The following is a 22373-nucleotide window of genomic DNA, read 5'->3' as shown; positions in this document are numbered from 1 at the left end:
GCCATCTTAGATTTTTCTTCCCATAGACCCGGCGTCTAAGGAGTGACCAAGGGCCTGTCTTCCCAGCACGGGCCCATTAAGGTCCCTGCCGTCCAATCGCATTGCGTTTCCTGAACAGGCACAATATCGTATAGGAGTTCTGTATCTCCAAGGGTCCCCCTCTGCTCGCAGGGTGCCATCAGTACCAACCAGTATATGACCCCCAGTCTGTGCCTCTAGAGCCTGCAACCATCCCACTGGCGATACTTTGATCCGGCCGAACTCCGTATTCTCTTTTTTTTTTGCTCACGCCATGCTTGGTTATGAGCCGTCTGACCGAGACCCTCAGAGTCCATCCAGGCCACAGCCTCCTGCGGAGTCTCGTAAAAGAACACCTTTGCACCATATTGCACTCTAGGTTTCACCGAGAACAGCAGGCTGTATTTGATGTTCTGTTCACAAATCCTGTGTTTAACTCCCAGGAAACTGTTACGAAGATCCATGACCTTTTTTGTATAATCCGGGTAGATATGGATCGGTTTGTCTTCATACTGGGGAGGGCAATGTACGTGCACATATTGTAGCATTGTGGCCCTATCCTGTGGTTAAACATTCGCACTATGAGTGCTTGAGGAGGTGCTCCCAGCTGGGGAAATTGGTCCCAGCGCACGGTGGGCCCTTTTGATAGTAAAGAACTTGGAGAGGCGGACGGGGACAAGTGCAGTGACAAACCAGTCCTCAAGAAACAGTTCAGCCGAGAAGCGTCCGTTCAGGGAAATCAAAAAAACTCAGATTATTTCTTCTGGAGCACCCTCTGGATCCTCTATGCCTGCACCTATTTGCGCTGCTTTGGTATGTAGCGTCTCCATCACAGTTTGTAGAGTCTGTACATTTTTGCGAAGTGAGACTACTTCGCCCTCAGTATTCCTGACCCTTTCTGTGACCTGCCGAAGGTCTAGTCTTAGGTGATTAATGACCATCGCCATACTGTCCATTTTGGACTCCAGTGCCATCTTAGAGTCCCGTATGGCCTCAAGGATTCCAGCCGTGCCTATTGTCTGTATTCCACATCCCAGACCTGCTTGGTCACCACCCTCCTGAGCTCCTTATTTTGTTAGCCTTTGCCCCCCTCTTGAGCTAGTCTTTAACCATTGTTATCTTCGAAGTGGCCAGCACCAGTATACCTGGTGTTCACTCTGTCGAATCAGATGCAGGGTTCCCCTTTTCCAGTGGGGGGTCAGTCTCAGAGGATCAACCGTATCAGACTCTCCAGCCAGCACTTCAAGGCTTGCTGCGACTGAGTGTAGCCAACTCCCTCCGTTCCATGAGTGACATTCGGAGTTCCTTGTTGGAGCTTTTCTTTATCACCCGGCTGCACCCTCTATTTTGGCCTTCTGTCACGGCTAGACTTTGCTGACCAGTCTAGGTTACATTAAAGTCCATTAGCCATCAGCAGTAGCATCTTCCCCAAGTTCAGTATGTTCAGCAGTATCCCTGTATTGTTTTGGGATTGTTCTTTCTTGTTGTCTTTCTTATTGTTACTCTTCATGTGTGTATTCATTTACCTCCCTTATTTTTCTTGGGATTTCTTATTCCCCCTTTGTTTGCATTTAGTGTCAGTCATGGGGGGTTACTCCTTCCACTCTTCCCCCTTCTCCTTCTCCACTGGGGCCTTCAGGGGCAGAAGGTCTTCTCTTTGGGCCCCCCACCTCTTGCGCTGATCTTTGTCCAAATGTACTGCTGCAACAAACTGCTAGGGGCACTGACCCTGCTGGGGTCCCTCCGTCTGCCTGGGGAGTGTTCTCATCTCAAGGCAGGCAAGGGGTCCTCTATACACCTGGCCTCCACCGCCCGTATCTCCAGCACCGCCATGGGTTGCCTTAATGTCGGGCCGCCTCCACCAGCCTCCAACTACGCTTACCCAAGCTTGTAGGTCGCACAGGAGAGCCTCCGCAATAGGGGGGTGGGCGCTATCTTTGCTCCGGTCACCGCCTCTGCTTCTGGATCCTCTGCGGAAGCCTTCCTGTCCTCATCATCCCGGGGCATTTTGTCAATGTGGGCGCGGGGCCACAATTTTGTTTGATCTGCCGAGACCCGCTCCGCCTCCCGAAGCCTTGCAGCAGCCCTCAACGCCCCGCGCAGTTCAGCGGCAGTACCTCACCTCCGAGTTTGGCCAGCACCCTCGAGCCAATATTCCGTTACTTCCAGTGATGCAGCACACCACAGTACCGGCTCCGCAATGCCACAAGGCCCGCGACTACAGGGGTAGTCATTATCCTACGCTACCAGCAAGGAGCCCAGCCTGCAAAATCATCTTAGGAGGGTAGTATGTGGCACTGGAGCTTCCAGTGAGCAAGCAGATTCTTTTTTGGGGTGTTGTTACCCACAGGCTCTGCCAGGTTTCGGTAGGATATTGATGTCGGGATGGGAGCTCTGTGGTAACACTTCTACCTGGCCATCTTGCTAGGCCACGCCCATCTTCATTTACTAAAACTTAATGCCAGTTACGGCCAGAAAATACAGCAGTGTCAACGAACATGTCAAATTAATCTTAAACAATATTAAAAACATTAATATCTAAACTGTACTCACAATGCTCAAAGTGCAAGCAATCTGCTTTTTCTCCTCTGTTCTCTTTTTCAGTTCAGCTTCCAATTCGAGCATTCTCTTTTCAATAGTTTGCTCTCTCAAAACAGTTTTTTCCTTTTCTGTAGACACCTGAATTGCCAAAAAACAGAATAAAACCACATTCACTGCCAGGAATACAGTCGGCACCTAGGTAGCAATTTTTAGCATTCATTGACATTTTAAGATCAGTTCAATCAGTAAAAACACAGACCTTTTCTGCAACATATTATTTATCACCATTGTTGAGGGAGGAGAGAGGCGTCATGACTGTTGTATCTGTACAATTGTGTCCCTATCGTGACACCTCTTTACAATGACATTCTCGATACTTGCCTCTTGTGAGTCATGGACCTTCCCACATTCAACAATGGTAACAAATACATCACATTCTACACATCTATACGTCTTTGTATAATATATATATATATATATGCCTGCTGTGCGAATTTCGATCTAATTAAAGCCCTCACAAGACTCCAAGTGTGCCGTGCTTTTTCTTACTCAGAACAAGCGTTGGTCTTTGTGTTTCAGTCCGCTGGCTGGAGGCGGACAAACGGCACACCCTCTCGATCAGGAGCGCCCAGGAGAAACCAGCCTTTTGGTAATTTTTGTTTTCGGCAAAACAAGGCGCCCCCCCTAAAAGGTGTATCGTCATTTGGCAGTATCAGCTGGAATGGGGAGAGAGGAGGCATTATGGTGTGCCTAATGGAGAAACCAGTGAGGTCCTTGACTTTACACCCCCGCGGGCACTCGAGCTGGCTTGAGGCCCGTGCTCACTGACCTGGGAGCATCACTTGATGATTTGGAGCGTTTCAGAAATTTTTCAGGCGCCCACTCGGACTCCAAGTCCCAGCATCCCTTGGCCTGTGGGAGTGTCATCGCGCTGCAACAAACACATGATGTAGAGGAGGGGCATGTGTTAATTTTTAACAGGAACAGAAGCAAATAGTGGCTGAACTGTGTGCTGGCGACTCTGTGAAACCGGCACTGACGAAGGCGATTTATCGCTGAAACGCGTATGCCAACGCTTCATGAACTGCCAGTACTTAGATGTGCCTGATTCTCATGGACTGCCTGCTGTGCGAATTTCGATCTAATTAAAGCCCTCACAAGACTCCAAGTGTGCCGTGCTTTTTCTTACTCAGAACAAGCGTTGGTCTTTGTGTTTCAGTCCGCTGGCTGGAGGCGGACAAACGGCACACCCTCTCGATCAGGAGCGCCCAGGAGAAACCAGCCTTTTGGTAATTTTTGTTTTCGGCAAAACAAGGCGCCCCCCCTAAAAGGTGTATCGTCATTTGGCAGTATCAGCTGGAATGGGGAGAGAGGAGGAATTATGGTGTGCCTAATGGAGAAACCAGTGAGGTCCTTGACTTTACACCCCCGCGGGCACTCGAGCTGGCTTGAGGCCCGTGCTCACTGACCTGGGAGCATCACTTGATGATTTGGAGCGTTTCAGAAATTTTTCAGGCGCCCACTCGGACTCCAAGTCCCAGCATCCCTTGGCCTGTGGGAGTGTCATCGCGCTGCAACAAACACATGATGTAGAGGAGGGGCATGTGTTAATTTTTAACAGGAACAGAAGCAAATAGTGGCTGAACTGTGTGCTGGCGACTCTGTGAAACCGGCACTGACGAAGGCGATTTATCGCTGAAACGCGTATGCCAACGCTTCATGAACTGCCAGTACTTAGATGTGCCTGATTCTCATGGACTGCCTGCTGTGCGAATTTCGATCTAATTAAAGCCCTCACAAGACTCCAAGTGTGCCGTGCTTTTTCTTACTCAGAACAAGCGTTGGTCTTTGTGTTTCAGTCCGCTGGCTGGAGGCGGACAAACGGCACACCCAGGAGAAACCAGCCTTTTGGTGTGTGTGTATGTGTATATATATATATATATATATATATATATATATATATATATATATATATATATATATATATATATATATATATATATATATATATATATATATATATATATATATATATATATATATATATATATATATATATATATATATATATATATATATATATATATATATATATATATATATATATATATATAACGATCAGTAACAACGTAACGCTTTAAACTCTAAAAAAACACAGAAATTCACATGCTATAGTTATCTCAAGTAACTATAACTCATGCCCTAAAGTAACTATTACTTGCGCCCCCACCATGCCCAGTTTCCACATCAATAATTTAATTGCAAATATTGCAGTTATATTATCAAGGATGTCAAAGAAGATGGCATGAGTCATGTAATATGTGGGAAAATTAGTAGTGCATGGCGTGGAGCGTGTTTACAGTTACCTCATTGCATGTACCTACCAGGAAGAGCGTTACCGAAGGTAAATAATTTGTTGTTTTGATGGATGCTTCTAACCTCAGATTATTTGCCTTTACAATAGATACAAAAGTAGTACTTCCCAAAGTGGTGGGTCTGTGAAGTGGACTCAGATCAGAACGTCCTGCAGGACCAAATGCCCAACATGTCCATCCGGTCAGACCGAGCTGTAAAGGCAGTAGTGCTACGTGAACGTGTGCTCCGACTACCATCTTGCGGCCTGGCAGATGTCAAGGACAGGAACTCTGCGTGACAATGCAGTGGTCAAACCCATAGCCATTGTGGAATGGGCTCTCAGTCCTTTGAGAGGTGGCTTTTTGTCCAGTGCATATCAGATCTTGATGCAAGGGATTATCCCCCTAGACAGAGTCCTCTTCTGCACAACCTTCTCTTTCATTTCCCTGGAGAACCTCACGAAAAGCTGATTATTCACCCAATGGTCCTTGGTACGATAATGTAAAAGCTTAAAACTCTTTTGGGGGTCTAGTTGATAGAGCCTCTCCTCTTTCAATGAGTGAGGACGGGCAAAGAAGGATGGAAGAATCATGGACTTAACGACATGGAAATGACTCACAAGCAGACCGAGTGCTCTGCACCAGTTTGTTAGAAAAAAAAAAGTGGTGTAGGGCAGCTGAAGTAATTGCAATGAGGAAGAAAGACTTTAAGGTGAGGAAACGCAATGAGCTGCTATTCATCAGCTTAGAGGGCGTACACATGAGAAATGTCAATACCAAATTAAATTGAAAGCATCAACAAATAGCTTTCAATCATGTCCACTGTAAAGCCTTGCAGTGCCCGCATATGCTACTTGGCATAGTCGACTAGCAGGATGCAGAATGCCAAGAGGTTATGAAACCTTAGGGCCAATCTTAGTGAGACCCACAAGCAAGCATGAAACATTGGGTTCACATCCGGAATGCTATGGATTTGTTAAGGAGAGAAGCCTGACACTGTACTGTATCTAGGATAGCTCCAATGAAGGGTAGTCTCTGCAAAGGAGTCAGATGTGACTTTTACATGTTGATTGCCAACCCCAATAATTTCAGGAGGTTCGCCATCATCTGGAGGTGATCCACAACTGCCTGTGGCCAGTCTGACGTTAACAGTCAGTCATCAATGTAGGGCAAAGCTGGTATCCTCATCCACAGAAGGTGTACATCTTCCACCGTCATCACTTTTGTGAACACCCAAGGGGCACCAGTGAAGTCAAAGGGGAGCACGGCAAACTAAAAATAATCCTGACCTACCTTGAACTGAAAGTAGTGTATGTGGTAATGCAGGACAGGCACATAAAAGTAAGAGCACTGGAGATACAACACCATCCCACCATCACGTTGCCTGGTTTCAGGACAGAAAGAACCTGGGCCAGCTAGAGCATCTTGAATATGTACATTTGAAATAAAGCATTTTAAATAGGATAAAGGCTTCTCTCTTTCATTGGCACAAGGAAATAACAGGAGTAACAACTAGTCCCCTACTTCCTGGGCCGGAATCCTCTTTATGGATTCTTTGGTGAAAAGAGGCTGCACTTCTTGGATGGAGAAGGACAAGTACTCCTCTGATAGATGGTTCGGATGTGGGTAGAAGATGCAGTGGGTCAAAAAGGAATGGCATGGCATACCCTTGTTGGACAATCTGAGGAACCCACCTGTTGGATATTGTATTTTGCCACCCATGGAGGAAGCATCCGATCCTGTCTCCTACAGGAACCTTGTGTGCTGCTAAGGTGGATAGTAGCGGAACTGGGAAGTCTGTGGCCATTTATGACCCAAGGAAACAAGAGGTGATGATGGACGGAGTGCTGAAACTTTTCAGAAAAGTACCCCCAGTCACAAATCTGGGTTGAATCCATCATCGTTTTTAGCTCACTTTGCCACCTCAGTTCAGACCCTGCTATATGCAAATCAGTCTTGACCCTTTGCCTCATGGGAATAGTCCAGCACGAACTGCCAAGCCCGGGCTTCCCTGAACGGGAAACAAGCATCCTGGGACTGGTTTCAGGGTAACACCCTTCATCAGCAAGGCTAGCTTGATCCAGTGGCAAAGTGAGCAAGGGACCCATGTCTGGGCATACCCTGCCAACTTAGGGCGAACAAAGCAAACACAAAGAGATGATGGACGGCGCGTTGAATCTTTTCAGACACTCACCCCCAGTCACAGATCTGGGTTGGATTAATCATCGTTCTTTAGCTCACTTTGCCACCTCAGTTCAGACCCAGCTATATGCAAATCAGTCTTGACCCTGTGCCTCATGGGAACAGTCTAGCCCAAACTGCCAAAGCCAGGTCTTCCCTGAACCGGAAACAAGCATTCTGGGACCGGTTTCGGGGTAACACCCCTCATCAGCCAGGCTACCTTGAATCAAGTGGCAAAGTGAGCATTTATGACCTGTGTATTGCCTGCGTGATCCCCTACCCCCGAAAGGACTGGGATATCTGTTGAGGGAGTGGTGAGCCTTGGTGTCGGCAGTACACTAATTCACAGAAGTAGCCTCGAAAGGGGTGAAGCTGGTGAGGCTATTGTCTTGCAGCAGTAGAAAGGTTTATAGAATGAGCTGTGACCCAGCTTCCTTGAATGTGTTCCAATGCTGAATATGCTTGCTCTCCAAACAGGTGAGACCCACTAAGGGCAGGCCCATTAAAGAGTCTTGCACATCTCCAGGGAAGCAGGTGGCTCACATTCAAGCTTGCAGCAGACCACACTAGTGTTAACTGCTGGCCCAAGCAATCAGCAGTGTCCTGCCAGAGCAAATAATCTACTTTGCGGTGTCCTGACCATACGCGATGGTTTGAGCCACAAAGGCCCGTAATTCCTTGGGGACAGCCGGCAGGATCTCAGCAACCATGTCCATAAAGGATGGGCTTCTCTCCCCTGTAAACAGCTGGCATTGACTGACGACCGAGGGCAAAAGTGAGCTGCGGAAACATCAGCTTCCCAAAGGTCTCAAGGAGTTGCGACTATCAGGGAGAGTTGTGAGGAAAGAATTGAGATTCACCCTACTGGTTGCCTCTGGTCAAAGTCCGAACTGAAAAGTTGATGGAGCGCTGTGGTGCGGCTCTGCAATAGGGGCATAGTTTCCATTTTCGGGTCACCTTTGGGTTCATAAAGGCATAGTCCTTGCTGGACTTGGAGTCATGCATCAAGCCTAGCACTAGAGACAGACCCTGTGGGGAGCTGTCACAGACGAGAACATGAAGCTTTTGCACACTGGAAATAGGAATTATGGATTATAACTTGTCAAAAGTTAAGGAAAATGTTGGGAGTGAGCTCCGGATATGCACAGGAAAGTACAAAAATAAAGGAACTGAGGTCAGCACGAAGCGGTAGCACTTCTATGCGGCTCTGTTTATTACTTCCGGGAGGATCGAAGTTAGTGTGAAGCCGCACACCATGGGCAAAGCTTTCAAAGACTTATTGTCTAACATTTCTCAGTAATTTCACCAAAGAAGAAGTACGTGTCTCAAAATCTATGACGCCTCCGAGGGCAGTCGCATAGAGAGCTAAGTTATGGAGAAAAGATTCTGGCACTCCTTCAAAAACAGTGATGAGAGATAATGCCAGATGCAGAGCGCAGAAAATATCACAGTACAAACTGAACAATGGTATGAAATGGTGTGCGTTTATGCGACCTTATACGTCATACTTCACACATGTAGGAGATTAATCACACTTCACGGTGGCTTAACAAATCACCACAACTGAAGAACTAAAGTAGCTGAAACTAATATTAGGGCAGTGCAAAGAAGATATTTTACACCCGTGTGATCAATGCTTTTAGAACACTGACCAGTCACCGATATCCTAAGATCTGGAAATATCATATAATCAATTTACGTAAATTGCAATATTTTTTGACTAAAGCGGCCTTGGCACCTGTGATAAATAACTTGTTTATGGTAAAAATAAAGAACCCAAAGCACGTCTGAAACGCCAGAGTCACTTATTATATTTAACTGTTGACATGTATACATTTTCAATAATGAAAACCAGACTGGGATTTCCTTAAAAAAAATGTATCCAGATTGTGTTAATATCTATGCATACCTGTTTCCTTCCCTCTTCCACAGCAGTTTCCAGTAATCTTACTAAAGTACTGCATTCCTTTGATTTCTCATCTAGCTGCAGTGTACTTTTACGAAGACTTTCCTCTTGGAGTGCAACATTTTCTTTAAGTTCTCTATTTTGTGTAATCATATTCTCTAGTTTTCTGTATTCAAGAAAAAAAAAAATGATTAAAAAACAATTCTTAAAAGACATTAGCTGTAAAACACAGTTAGAGTTTGTACGTACTGGTTAAGCACTGCCAATTTCTTCTGTATTCGACTATTTTCTGTCTCCAAAGAATTGTTTTCTAAGGAAAAACTGTTGGCGTCAACCTATGGGAAGAACATAAAATGCTCAACATGACCGTTTGTGAGAGGGAATCTTGGACAATACAGGAGTGGGACAGCTTAGTCTTGTAAATTGCAGTACCAAGGGACGATCAAGTCTACCAAGCATTACATCCTACAACAAAAAGTTTAGGCAATTTCTTCTGAAGCAGAGCATACCTCAATGCAGTAACTTAAGAAACGGACAGTATTGCCTGCCACCAGTACTCTCATTACCGCTCTAGAAGACACATAATTATGTGGGATTTGTGAGAAACCTTTCTCCTGCTCTGGAGCCCAATGAACCACCAATCTTCTGCATTCTCGCATGAAACGTCAACACTATACTCTTAAATGACTCATGTAGCATTATAAACAAAATCTGTAAACATTTTTCTAACAGTTGGACAACTGTTGTCGTTGGAGGGCAGGGTCTTCACACGTGTCAGGGGCCATCAAGTACAAGTCATTCATTGCATGTTAGGCCCTTACATTAAAGCCTTCCTGATGGCTCGTGCTAGGGCTCCATTTTCCCTCCACCAGTAATCAACTCCCAGGCGTCATCCAGCACACAGCACCAACGTTCTATGCATCATTACAATCTCACAGCATCTACTCAGCATTCTACAGCATTCCCACTAAGCCCAAACATACACAGAAACATGACACCACAGCATCAACAAATCAATTATAGGCAGCATTTTCCTTATGGGCTTAATCAAAAATACATAAACTTAAGGGGCAGAATAAAACAGTTTGTGAGGGATAAATTAAGACGCTCAAGTTCCTAGTTCAGTGCCCAATAAACCGTTATATTCCACGAAATTATAACACACATGACCTAGAATGCAGCACCTTGGAAATTATTCAATTTTCCCCCTGGACAACACACGGTTAAAAGAGGGACGTCAAATTCGCTTTACTCTGGAACACGCTGAAGTTATGATTTGCTAGAGAAAGAATCACACCGATCAACGCTCCACTAGAAGCTTGAAGCTGGGACCAGACGGAGAGAGAGACACACTGATTGGATGGGAGACTGAAAAACCAACTGACCACTGGTAAACAGGTGGGCGGGGCCATGGAGGGGGAGGGTCGATCCTTTACCGTTATTATCCCCACACGTTTGCTGCAGCAGAACAAGCATTGGCAAGCCAATAGGTCTCGCCTATGCAAGAGCTACTGGCTTTGCCAATGTGTTTTAGCCATGTTGTACACAAGAATGGCTGCTATTCAGCATGGCTAAAAGTTTGTGGTGTAGAGGAGAGTGGAGAGGCGTAGAATGGAGAAGCATTAAGGCGAGTGTCGTAGAGTCGAGCGTCGTAGAGGGGCATAGACTTTTGTGGCACAGAATGGAGCAGAGTGTCGTAGCATGGAGTGGCGTAGAGTGCAGTGTGGTATAGTGGCACCACATAGACTGGCTTGGCGTAGAATAGTGTTGTGGAGGGTTGTAGAGTGAAGGGTCACAGAATGGAATGGTGTAGAATGCTGCCAAGTAGAGTAGTTTGTCAGAGTGGAGTGATGTAGAGTGGAAGAAAGCACAGTAGCAGGGCGTAGCATAGAGTGGAGTAGAGTTCCGTAGAGTGGAATAGTGTAGAATGAAGTAAAGTGGCATAGAGTGTAGTGTTGTGAAAAGCTGTAGCATGGATGGCTGTGTAGGGCATAGAGTGGAGGGGCCCAGAGTGGCATAGACTTGCGCAGAATAAAGTCGCTAAGAGTGGCGTAGAATGTCAGAGTGGTGTAGATTGGATTGGAGTAGAGTCGAGTAGAATGGCTTACAATACACTGGCGTGGAATACAGTGTCATAGAGTAGAGTGTCATAGAATGTCATGGCATAGAGGTTCAAGGCGTAGAGAGGTGGGTCGTAACATGGAGTGGTGTGGAGGAGCGGAGAGGGGATTGGAGTATCGCAGAGAGTAGTAGAATATCGCAGAGTGGAATATCGCAGGGCGGAGTGGAGTATCGCAGAGCGGAGTGGAGTATCGCAGAGCGGAGTGGAGTATCGCAGAGCGGAGTATCGCAGAGCAGAGTGCAGTATCGCAGAGCAGAGTGGAGTATCACAGAGCAGAGCAGAGTGGAGTATCGCAGAGCAGAGTGGAGTATCGCAGAGCAGAGTGGAGTATCGCAGAGCAGAGTGGAGTATCGCAGAGCAGAGTGGAGTATCGCAAAGCAGAGTGGAGTATCGCAGAGCAGAGTGAAGTATCGCAGAGCAGAGTGAAGTATCGCAGAGCAGAGTGGAGTATCGCAGAGTGGAGTATCGCAGAGTGGAGTATCGCAGAGTGGAGTATCGCAGAGTGGAGTATCGCAGAGTGGAGTATCGCAGAGTGGAGTATCGCAGAGTGGAGTATCGCAGAGTGGAGTATCGCAGAGTGGAGTATCGCAGAGTGGAGTATCGCAGAGTGGAGTATCGCAGAGTGGAGTATCGCAGAGTGGAGTATCGCAGAGTGGAGTATCGCAGAGTGGAGTATCGCAGAGTGGAGTATCGCAGAGTGGAGTATCGCAGAGCAGAGTGCAGTATCGCAGAGCGGAGTGGAGTATCGCAGAGCAGAGTGGAGTATCGCAGAGCAGAGTGGAGTATCGCAGAGCAGAGTGGAGTATCGCAGAGCAGAGTGGAGTATCGCAGAGCAGAGTGGAGTATCGCAGAGTAGAGTGGAGTGTAGAGTGGAGTATCGTAGAGTGGAGTATTGAAGAGTGGAGGGGCGCAGAGTGGGGGGGCGCAGAGTGGGGGGGTGCAGAGTGGGGGGGCGCAGAGTGGGGGGGCGCAGAGTGGGGGGGCGCAGAGTGGGGGGCGCAGAGTGGGGGGGCGCAGAGTGGGCGGGTGCAGAGTGGGCGGGTGCAGAGTGGGCGGGTGCAGAGTGGGGGGGTGCAGAGTGGGGGGGTGCAGAGTGGAGTAAAGTGGACAGGTGTAGTGGAGAGTAGAGTGTTCTGGTGTATTGTGTCATAAAGGGGTGTATCGTGGAGGGCCATAGAATGGAGGGGTGAAGAGGGGAGTAAAGTGGAAGGGCATTGAGTGGAAGGGGGTAGAATGGAGGGCGTGGGGGGGTGTAGAGTGGAGGGGCGCACAGGGGACAGACCGAGTGAAGGATGGTAGAGTGGAGTGGTATAGAGTGTGGTAGAGTAGAGAGGCGCAGAGTGGAGTTGAGTGTTATGTTATGTTATGTTAATGACACTTTTAAAGCGCGACAAATACCCGGAGGTGTCCTGGCGCAGTCTAGAAAGTCCTGAAAGGTCAAGCCTATAAGTTACGAGCGGCATGAGTTGGGAGGTCAGTCATACAGGAAAAGCCAGGTCTTAAGTTCCATTCTAAAGGACAGCAGATCAGGCAAGGTTCTAAGATAGAGTGGTAGATCATTCCAGGCCTTAACGGCTCCGTAAACAAAACTTCTACCTCCCCATCGGGCCTTCCTGATACGTGGGACTTGAGCCTGTTTTGTTCCTTTTGATCGAAGGCTTCTTCCCGGGACATACCATTGTATACGCTGCTTTAAAAATTCTGGGCCTAGTCCGTGCAAGGCCTTAAATGCCATGGACAGAGCCTTAAAACGTATACGGCTTTTTATGGGGAGCCAATGTAGTGTTCTTCTTTCCAATGTAACTGAGGAACATCTGGAGGAGCCTGTAAGTAAACGGACTGCCGCATTCTGCAAAATCTGTAATTTGTTCAGTATGCTTTGCTGCGCGTTCAGATACAGTCCGTTATAATAGTCCAGTCTAGCTGTTACCAAGGCCCTTACCACCATATGCCTGCTATCTCGAGGGAGCAAGGGTAACACTTTCCTCATCATTCTGATGGTGTACCTGGTTTTGGATGTTAATACTTTTATTTGGTGCTCCAGGGTGAGTTTATCGTCCAGTATCATGCCGAGGTTTTTCACCTTTCTGGCTGGAATTGGGAGAGTGCCCATGGAGTTGGGCCAGCAGGCAGGGGTCCAAAAGTTAGAGGCATTACCAAACAATATGACCTCCGTTTTGTCCGAGTTTAATTTCAGACAATTTTCGGACATCCAACTGCTCACTGCCACCATACACTCCCGTACATGCAATTCCAAATCCACCTCCTCCCCTGGTGTCAGTGATACAACAATTTGCGTATCATCTGCGTAGGAGGTGATACCGAACCCATAGGACCCTATGATGGGTGCCAGCGCGCTAACATATATATCTAAAAGGGTGGGGCTGAGTGAAGACCCCTGAGGGACCCCACAAGGTGTGGAAAAAGGTTTCGACTCGAACTCCCCCAGGGTCACCACTTGTTTTCTATCGGCTAAAAAAGATTTGATAAGGTCCCCTGCTTTACCATCAATCCCACACGTCTTTAAATGACTCCGGAGTATTGAATGGTGGACCGTATTGAAGGCCGCGGACAAGTCAAGCAAAATCAGAGCTGTCTTGCCTCCCTGATCCACTGCCTCCCTAATCTCTTCTGTAGCTTTAATTAGGGCGGATTCTGTGCTATGGCCTGGCCTAAAACCATATTGAGTGGGGTCAAGTACCTGGGAATCCTCCAGGAAGAGACTAAGTTGTCTGTTCATGAATTTTTCGACAAGTTTAGCCGGAAGGGGAAGTATAGCTATTGGGCGAAAACTGTTGGTGTCATTAATCGGAAGATTAGGTTTTTTCAGTAATGGAAGAATGGATGCTAATTTCCAGTCACTGGGAAAAAGCCCAGTTTCAAACATCAGGTTAAATATACTGGAAAGCTGGTCCGCAATCGGTCCAGAGGCTAGTTAAGCCACCTTAGTGGGGCACGGGTCAAATGGTGATCCCGAATTAGCTTCCATCAGGATCTTTTGCGTGTCTTAAGAGGACACTGGCCAAAATTTGACAAAGGTCGGATAGGAGGCACGATCTAACCTCGAGCCATCCCAGCTAGTCTCTGGGCTACTGGTGCTCCTCTTGTTAAAGACCGCAAAAATAGTCTCCACCTTAGATAAGGAAAAATTCGGCCAAATCATCGCACAGCAGTTGGCTAGGTTGAACCGGACATGGCTTCGGTGCTGCCAGCTTGGCCACTGTCTTAAATAATTCTTTGGCTGAGTTACTTGAGTCCAAAATCTGAGAGGCAAAGTATGTTTGTTTGGCCGTAACAATAACCTGTTTATATGTCTGGAGGCTAATTTTGTAAGCTTTTCTCTCAGATTCATTATAATTGCTCCTCCATCTACGTTCTTGCTTCTTACAAATAAGCTTTTGAGATCTAATCTCCTGTGAGTACCAGGGAGCAGAAGGATGTGCTCTCTTGGGCCGCAAAATTTTAGTAGGGGCTAGGGTATCACAAGCTTGCTGCAGCCAACCTGTATAATTATGACATGCTATATCCACATCTCCTGGCATAACGGCAGCGGAGGAGGACAAAAACTTAATCAGAGAGTCTCCCTCCAAATTGTTCCACGCTCGCGTTCTTATCCTGGCTTTGTACCCTGTAGTTTTCTTACCAGGGTCATTTAGTAAAATTTCAAATTGGACAGCGGAATGATCCGACCAAGCCAGGGGAAGAAGGCTCTGGGAATGTATATTACATTGGTTGGAAAAAATCCCATCCAGAGTGTGTCCTCCCCTGTGTGTTGGGCCCACAACCTGCTGCCTAAGATCTATAGACAGCATCAGTTCCTCCAATTCCCTAGTGTCAGCATCCTCTGTGCGTTCCAAGTGAAAATTAAAATCGCCCAAAACCGTAAATGCATCAGAAAGCAGACCCTCTTCCAATAGAGTACCCACGGAAGCCAGGAAAGCATTTCTAGTTCCAGGTGGCCTGTAAACTAAACAACCCTTAAAGGATTGGTGATGAGTTAACATAAGATTGAAAAATAGGGCTTCGCAGGTATCCATAGGAATAGGCTGAAAGGATGCTTTGATAGAGTGATGGTAAATCACCGCCAGGCCTCCGCCTTTCTTTAGTGGCCTATCCTGTGTGTAACAGAGAAAATCCGGGGGGGGGGGGTAGCATTCACAATATCTAACCCAGCGGCCGGATCGGTCCAGGTTTCCGTGGCGAAAGCTACCTTAGCCTCAAATTCTTCCATAAGTCTAGCACACTCGAGGCAATGCTTGACTAGAGATCTTGCGTTTAACAAAATGCATGTTAGGGAGAGATACTTCTTGATTTCCGCCCTTCCCCCCCTCTCCCCCTTAATAGCAATGGGAAGGTTTAGAATCCTTGGGATACTGGACAGACATCCAGGGCAGTAGTCCGGGGTGGTTAATGGCAATGCCTTCGGTACAAGGCAGAGACAATTGAAGGAGCACCTCTCTTTCCTAAGCCTCAGCAAAGTAGAGGAATCATATCTTAGTGCTGGTCTGGTGGCCGGGTCGATACTGGCATGTCCCCTGGTGCTGGGCGCTGGCCTGGCGCGGTCGGGCGCAGACGGGCTTGCCTTCGGCACGTCAGCGGCGCGCCTGCTGTGCGCGTCCGCTGCGCTTGCGCCAGCTCATGCTTAAATACGCTGTCAGGGACGCTAGACCGCTGACCTGCGTACTTCTAAGATGGCGGCCCCGCTTACTGCTCAGCCTTCGTCCCCCGTGCCCCTGAGTCCACTGTATGATGAATAAAATCCAATACTGCTAAAAACAGCTTAAAAATAGTGCCCCACTAAAACCAATAGCAGCAATATGATAAAAATTAGGAACCGTGCAAAGCGCAATAGCGACTCACAAATCACACGCTCATCTCCCGGCTCACGCCTCAGGCGATCTAGATAGTGCGCGCTCGCGCCAGCTCGTGCTTAAATACGCTGTCAGGGACGCTAGACTGCTGACCTGCGTACTTCTAAGATGGGGCCCCGCTTACTGCTCAGCCTTCGTCCCCCCCGAGTCCACTGTATGATGAATAAAATCCAATACTGCTAAAAACAGCTTAAAAATAGTGCCCCACTAAAACCAATAGCAGCAATATGATAAAAATTAGGAACCGTGCAAAGCGCAATAGCGACTCACAAATCACACGCTCATCTCCCGGCTCACGCCTCAGGCGATCTAGATAGTGCGCGCTCGCGCCAGCTCGTGCTTAAATACGCTGTCAGGGACGCTAGACTGCTGACCTGCGTACTTCTAAGATGGCGGCCCCGCTTACTGCTCAGCCTTCGTCCCCCCCTCCCCCCCCCCCCCCCGAGTCCACTGTATGATGAATAAAATCCAATACTGCTAAAAACAGCTTAAAAATAGTGCCCCACTAAAACCAATAGCAGCAATATGATAAAAATTAGGAACTGTGCAAAGCGCAATAGCGACTCACAAATCACACGCTCATCTCCCGGCTCACACCTCAGGAGTGGTATAGAGTTGAGTGGAGTGTCTGAGTGGAGTACAGTGTCTCAGAGAGGAGCGACGTAGAGTAGAGGGGCATAGAGTGCAGTGGCATATAGTGGACAGGTGCACAGGGGAGTAGACTGTCGTAGTGTGTCATGGAATAGTGTTGTAGAGTGGACTGGAGTAAAATGGTGTGGAGTGTGGTGGAGTGGAGGGGTGTAGACTGTACTATTGTAGAGTGGAGGGGGAGAGTGGAGTAAAGTGGCTTAGAGTGTCAGAGTGGCGGAGAGTGCAACAGAGAGGAGAGATGTGGAGTAGCATAGAGTGAGTGTCGTAGAGTGGCATACAGAGGAGTAGAGTGCTGAAGCGTGGACTGTCGCAGAGTGCAGTATGGTGTTGCAGAGTGGAGTATGCATGGTGTGGTAGTGCACTGACTTTACTGACAACACATTTTCAATTGGAATGACCTTTACATCACAACAGGCATACAGTTTTACTGATTAAACTATACAGTGCACAAACAATGTGTGGAAATGTCATCACCAAGTGTAATGATTTGTTTTGATCAAAGTTTCTTGCTTCCACCACAGAATTACATAAGATGTGTTTCATTTGTGCTTTCTGATATATTCTGAAATACTCGCACAGTTCAATTACAGACATTGAAATTATGGTGTGTGCCAGAAAAAATAACATCCTACAGTCTCTCCTCTCACATGGCTACCCCGCAGGATTTTCACATAAATCCTTGCACTTTGAAGTCAGAGAAAGAAAAGTAAACATCAAGCCCCCTTGACGGCAGAGCCTGACATTTCACTTCTGTTTTTGAATTCACAGCAAATATGAAAAGATAAGAACAAGATTTAAAGGCCTGATTATAGAAAGAGAGCGGTGGAAGAATACAGTAAATAGGGTATGCTTGATGGGAGGGATGTAAAGCCAGCAAATAGAAAGCAAGCAAATGTGAGTTACAAAACACAAACCCAATGGTAAACAATGTACGGAATGCATTCCATAGGAATCATTTAGAATGTCCCCAAGATGTTGTTAGGAAACCAGACAGCTGCACTATAAAAAGCAGGAGGATCCTGTCCAGAAATCACAGCAGATGAGCCAGTTTGCTTCAGGAGATGTGCCACCTGAAGGAGGAAGTTAGACCTGTAAGGTCATCATGTGACGTTCTATACGCCCCTCAGAAGTGACACCAGTTCTGCTGCCTCTGCTACTCCTTTGCAGAAATGGAGTGAAGTAGACTGTGCTCTGCCCAGCCCTTGCAAATCTGACCATGCTAAGTGGTAAACAGTTGCATTAAAGGTCCTCTGCTCTTGACTATGTCCGTGTGTGTGTCAGTGTTTGCACCACTATACAGTGGCGATGAGGTCTATGCGCTCTCATTAGTGCATGGAGTCTGCATAGCGTCTTGATGCCCTCGCGTGATTGTTGCGCTTTATAAATATCAAAATCAAATCTGCTGCTGTGCTGTATTCTTGCTGACACACTGGTATTTGAGTAGAGGGTAGTTTGCCATCAGAGGAAAAGGCTGTCACCCAGGTAGCTTAGGTAAAACCTGTTTCGCCTAAGGGGATTGTGATGAAACCCCAGATGAGGGATGTGGACGTGACGTGAAGAAGTGCTGAGCGTAATGTTCCCCCACAGTTTTTTCTTCTAGATTCAAGTAAAAACAACGTTCATTTACTAAAACCTAAACTTGAATTCACCTTTGGGTTCCATCAGACACTTTCACCTTCTTCGACAACGGCATTCTCCTGAAGTCCTCCATTGAGTTAGATGGCGGTTTCTGAAGCCACTTCACACCTTTGCAACCGGCTTCCCTGGTGTAGGTATCCTGGTTCCTAGCGTATCCACGGGTGGGATGGCACGCCAACCTTCTGTCTTCCACTGGGTTTCTTCAGGGTCTACAGGGAAGGGTCCTTCTTCATTAACATTGCAACCGCAACTAACATATTGACTTGAATTGAGCATGCGGTCGTGTTCCCACTCTGCACACGGCCTCCGTGGGGTTCCTGGGTACTTACCTTGGGTGGTTCCTTGGGGCCACAGCACTTCTACGTCTTCTGGGTACTGTCGCGATTCACATACCCCTATATTAGCATATGGTTTGCCCTCCCCCTGGCAACCACTGTGTATTAGTGCTACTTACTTTTTTTTATTGAAAAGTATTGTGTGCATTGTGTTATATCTCCGGGTAGGAGATATGGTTATGTATTAGTGAGTGTCTTATAATAAATACCTATTTTTATAAATACACTTTGTGTTCTTTTTCACTTAACCTATAACAATAAGATTAAGATATGGTAAACCAAGCTGTTTTACACTCCTTCTGGACTACGCCTGAAGGCTGCTTTCCACAGCTACCACTTAGAGAGCTTTCTAAGGTTGTCTAAAACCACTAAAATCACCATAAAGGTTGTCTGGATTAGTGCAGGGTGCAACACTAACATAAGTGAGCACCATATACTAAGCCAGCCTCCTACATTGGTGTGCAGCGGTTGGGATTCAAGCCTGCATTGTTTTACCAGCTAATCTTGGTCTGGATCAATTGACAAACCATCACTAACATTTGGCACATATAATACAGTTTAAAATAAGTAAGTTAAATTGAACTTGAGGTTGAGTAGTAAAGGGTCTAGCACAAACCTTTCACCAACCTTAGAGAGTTTAGTTTACACTAGGTTAGGTAGGTGGAACACTACACTTCACCTAGTGAACAAGTTACTTACCTTCGGTAACGATATATCTGTAAGAAACAGATTATTTATAGATTCCTTACCTTAGAATTACCCCCAGGCGTCAGACTGGATCCGAAAAGTTTTTTCGTCAGCAGTACCCCGCGCGTCGAAAGGGGGCGCCGGTCGGCTCCGCGTTTGTCGTTGGCGTCGTGGTCGCTGGGGTGACATGGCAATAGCTACTAAGACACCGCCCTTGCGTGCGGACGTCAGTTCTGTACACGACTTTCAATGCCAGACACTGAACACTGGTACACACAATTAGGGCCCTGAAAGGAAGTCCTTAACCATAGAAATCAGTTCACAGAACGGGGAGGATGGGTGGGGCGGTAAAGAATCTGTAACTAATCTATGTCTCTTACAGATAATTCGTTACCTAAGGTAAGTAACTTGTTCATCTGAAAGAGACAATTAGTTATAGACTACTTACCTTAGAATAGATACCCCAACAATACCAATACCGGAGGTGGGTCTGCGAACCAAGTTCACACCAGAAAGTCCTGGAGAACAGAACGGCAAAAGAAGCAGTCTCTCCGGACTTGGCTGTCCAGGCAGTAGTCTTTTATGAACATGTGCAGCGATGCCCATGTAGCTGCCTAACAGATTTCATTAAGGGGGACTCCAAGTCCTAAAGCAGTGGTGGCTGCAGTCGCCCTGGTGGAAAGGGAGCGTAACCCCACTGGAGGCTCCTTCTTTGCCAGGGAATAGCAATCTTTGATGCACAAAACGGCCAATCTAGAAATAGTCCGTTTGTGCAGGGCCCAACCTTTTTTGGCGCCCACGTAGCCAACAAAGAGCTGGTCATCCACCCGGAATTGCTTTGTGCGATCCATATAAAATAAAAGCGCACGCTTTGGATCCAGACACTGGAGCCTCTCTTCCTCTTTGAAAGGAGGTGGAAAGAAGGTGGCCAAGGTGATGGTCTGTCCAATGTGGAAAGAAGTAACCACTTTGTGAAGGAAAGAAGGACGAGTTTGAAGGAACACCTTGTCCGGATGAACAGCCAGAAAAGGAAGTTTAGAAGAAAGAGCTTGGAGCTCACTCCCCCTGCACACAGATGTGATGGCCACCAGAAAGGCAGTTTTTAAAGGTCAGAAGCCTGACAGGACAGTTATGTGGCGGCTCAAAGGGAGCGCACATAAGATACGTCCAAGTCCAAGTCCCACTGGGGCATTAAGAAGGGAACAGGAGGAAAAATATGAGTAATGCCCTTAAGGAAGCGATTTACAACAGGGGACTTCAAAAGCGAAGGCTGATCAGGAAGCCTAAGAAAGGCTGAAATGGCCGAGAGGTAGACTTTGAGAGTGCCCAGAGCACAGCCCTGCTGGGCCAAAGAAAGGAGGAACAAGAGAACCTCAGAAAGAGGGGTGGAAAGGGGATCCACAGCCTTTGCTGTGTACCATGCCACAAATTTGTTCTATCTGCAGGCGTATACCGCCTTAGTAGAGGGACGCCTGGCTGCCAAGATAACATCACAGACTTCGGGAGGAAGGTCGAAAGCTGTCAACTGTCGCTGCTCAATCTCCATGCAAGGAGGTGGAGGTTGGACAGGTTTGAGTGGAGGACCGTCCCCTGCTGCTGTGACAGTAGATCCTACCGAAGAGGCAGTTGGATCAGAGGATCGATTGGCATGTGTAATAGCTCGGGATACCAAACTCTTCGTGGCCAAACCGGAGCCACAAGAATGACTTGAGCCCGGTCGTGCCTGATCTTCTTCAGCACACTGGGCAGAAGTGATATAGGCGGAAAGGTGTATAGAAGACCGCAAATCCACTCGCGAAGAAAAGCGTCGCTGAACGAGTGCTGCCTTGGAAATTCCAATATGCAGAATTGCTGACATTGTGCGTTCTCTTCGGTGGCGAATAGATCTAACCAAGGCTCTCCCCACTGTTGAAAGATATCTTGCACCACCTCCGAGTGAAGACGCCATTCGTGATCAATCATGCACCTGCGGCTGAGTTCGTCCACCCTGGCGTTCAGAGAACCTGCCAGGTGTTGAACCACCAGGGATATTCCCTGATGTTCCAGCCATGTCAAGAGACGGAGAGCCTCTTGACATAGGGCCCACGACCCCACCAAGCCTTGTTTGTTGCAGTACCACATGGCGGAGGTGTTGTCCGTGAACACCTGCGCTACTCTTCCCCGAACTGAGGGAAGGAATGCTTTGAGTGCAAGCCAAATCGCCCGAAGCTCCAGAAGGTTGATGTGGAGCCCGGACTCCGCCGGAGACCAGAGGCCTTTGATCTCCACCTCCCCAAGTGGCCACCCCATTCCAGAAGTAATGCATCGGTCACCACTGGGAACTCTGGTTGGCGAAGGGAGAGGGATCTGCCATCGACCCAATCCCGGTTCGTTAGCCACCACTGCAATTGGTGTGCAGTGCCCTCCGAGATCTGGACGCAATCGGACAGGTTCGGTTGATGTGGAGCCCACTGGAACTTCAGGTACCACTGCAGAGCCCGCATATGCCATCTGGCATGGTCCACCAGCAGGATGCAGAAGGCCATGAGGCCCAGTAGCCTGCTCCTGACCGAAACCCGGCATAGAGGCTGAAAGATCAGAATCATAGCCCAAATATACCGGACTTGCTGTTCGGGAGGATAGACCCGAAACTGCGTTGTGTCCTAATCCGCTCCAATGAATAGGAGCCTCTGAGCGGAAGTCAGTTGCGACTTCGGCATGTTGATGGAGAACCCCAGCAAATGCAGGAGGTCAGCCGCAGTCTGGAGGTGGGAGACGACAGCCTGGAGCGAGCCCGCCTTTGACAGTCAGCCGTCAAGATAGGGGAAGACTGGAACCCGTGATCTGTGAAGATGAGCTACGACCACCACCATCAATTTCGTGAATACCCGAGGGGAGCTCGTAAGGCCCAAGGGGAGCACAGTAAACTGAAAATGCTCGTGGCCTACTGTGAACCGTAGGTAACGACTGTTGGCCGGCAGAACGGGTATGTAAAAATAGGCGTCCCGCAAGTCTAACGCCACCATCCAGTCTCCAGGGTCGAGGGCAGACAGGAGCTGAGCTAGCATCAACATTTTGAACTTCTCCTTC

At 47.6% G+C, this 22373-nt stretch overlaps 1 protein-coding gene across 16 annotated transcripts in view; it reads right to left on the bottom strand.

The window, feature by feature from the left end:
- ODF2L (outer dense fiber of sperm tails 2 like) overlaps positions 1–22373 on the bottom strand; it is a 367183-nt gene that overhangs the window by 76563 nt on the left and 268247 nt on the right. For all 16 annotated transcript variants that reach the window (XM_085602065.1, XM_085602056.1, XM_085602064.1 and 13 more), the window contains 3 exons: positions 9250–9335; positions 9004–9166; positions 2572–2697 (listed from right to left, as the gene is read on the bottom strand). In XM_085602065.1, the coding sequence (XP_085458191.1) occupies positions 2572–2697; positions 9004–9166; positions 9250–9335 (375 nt within the window). The remainder of the gene's footprint in view (positions 1–2571; positions 2698–9003; positions 9167–9249; positions 9336–22373) is intronic.

Source organism: Triturus cristatus, chromosome 4_2 (genome assembly GCF_964204655.1).
Source record: "Triturus cristatus chromosome 4_2, aTriCri1.1, whole genome shotgun sequence".
NCBI classification, from domain to species: Eukaryota; Metazoa; Chordata; class Amphibia; order Caudata; family Salamandridae; genus Triturus; species Triturus cristatus.
This window is presented reverse-complemented; position numbering and strand designations above follow the sequence as displayed.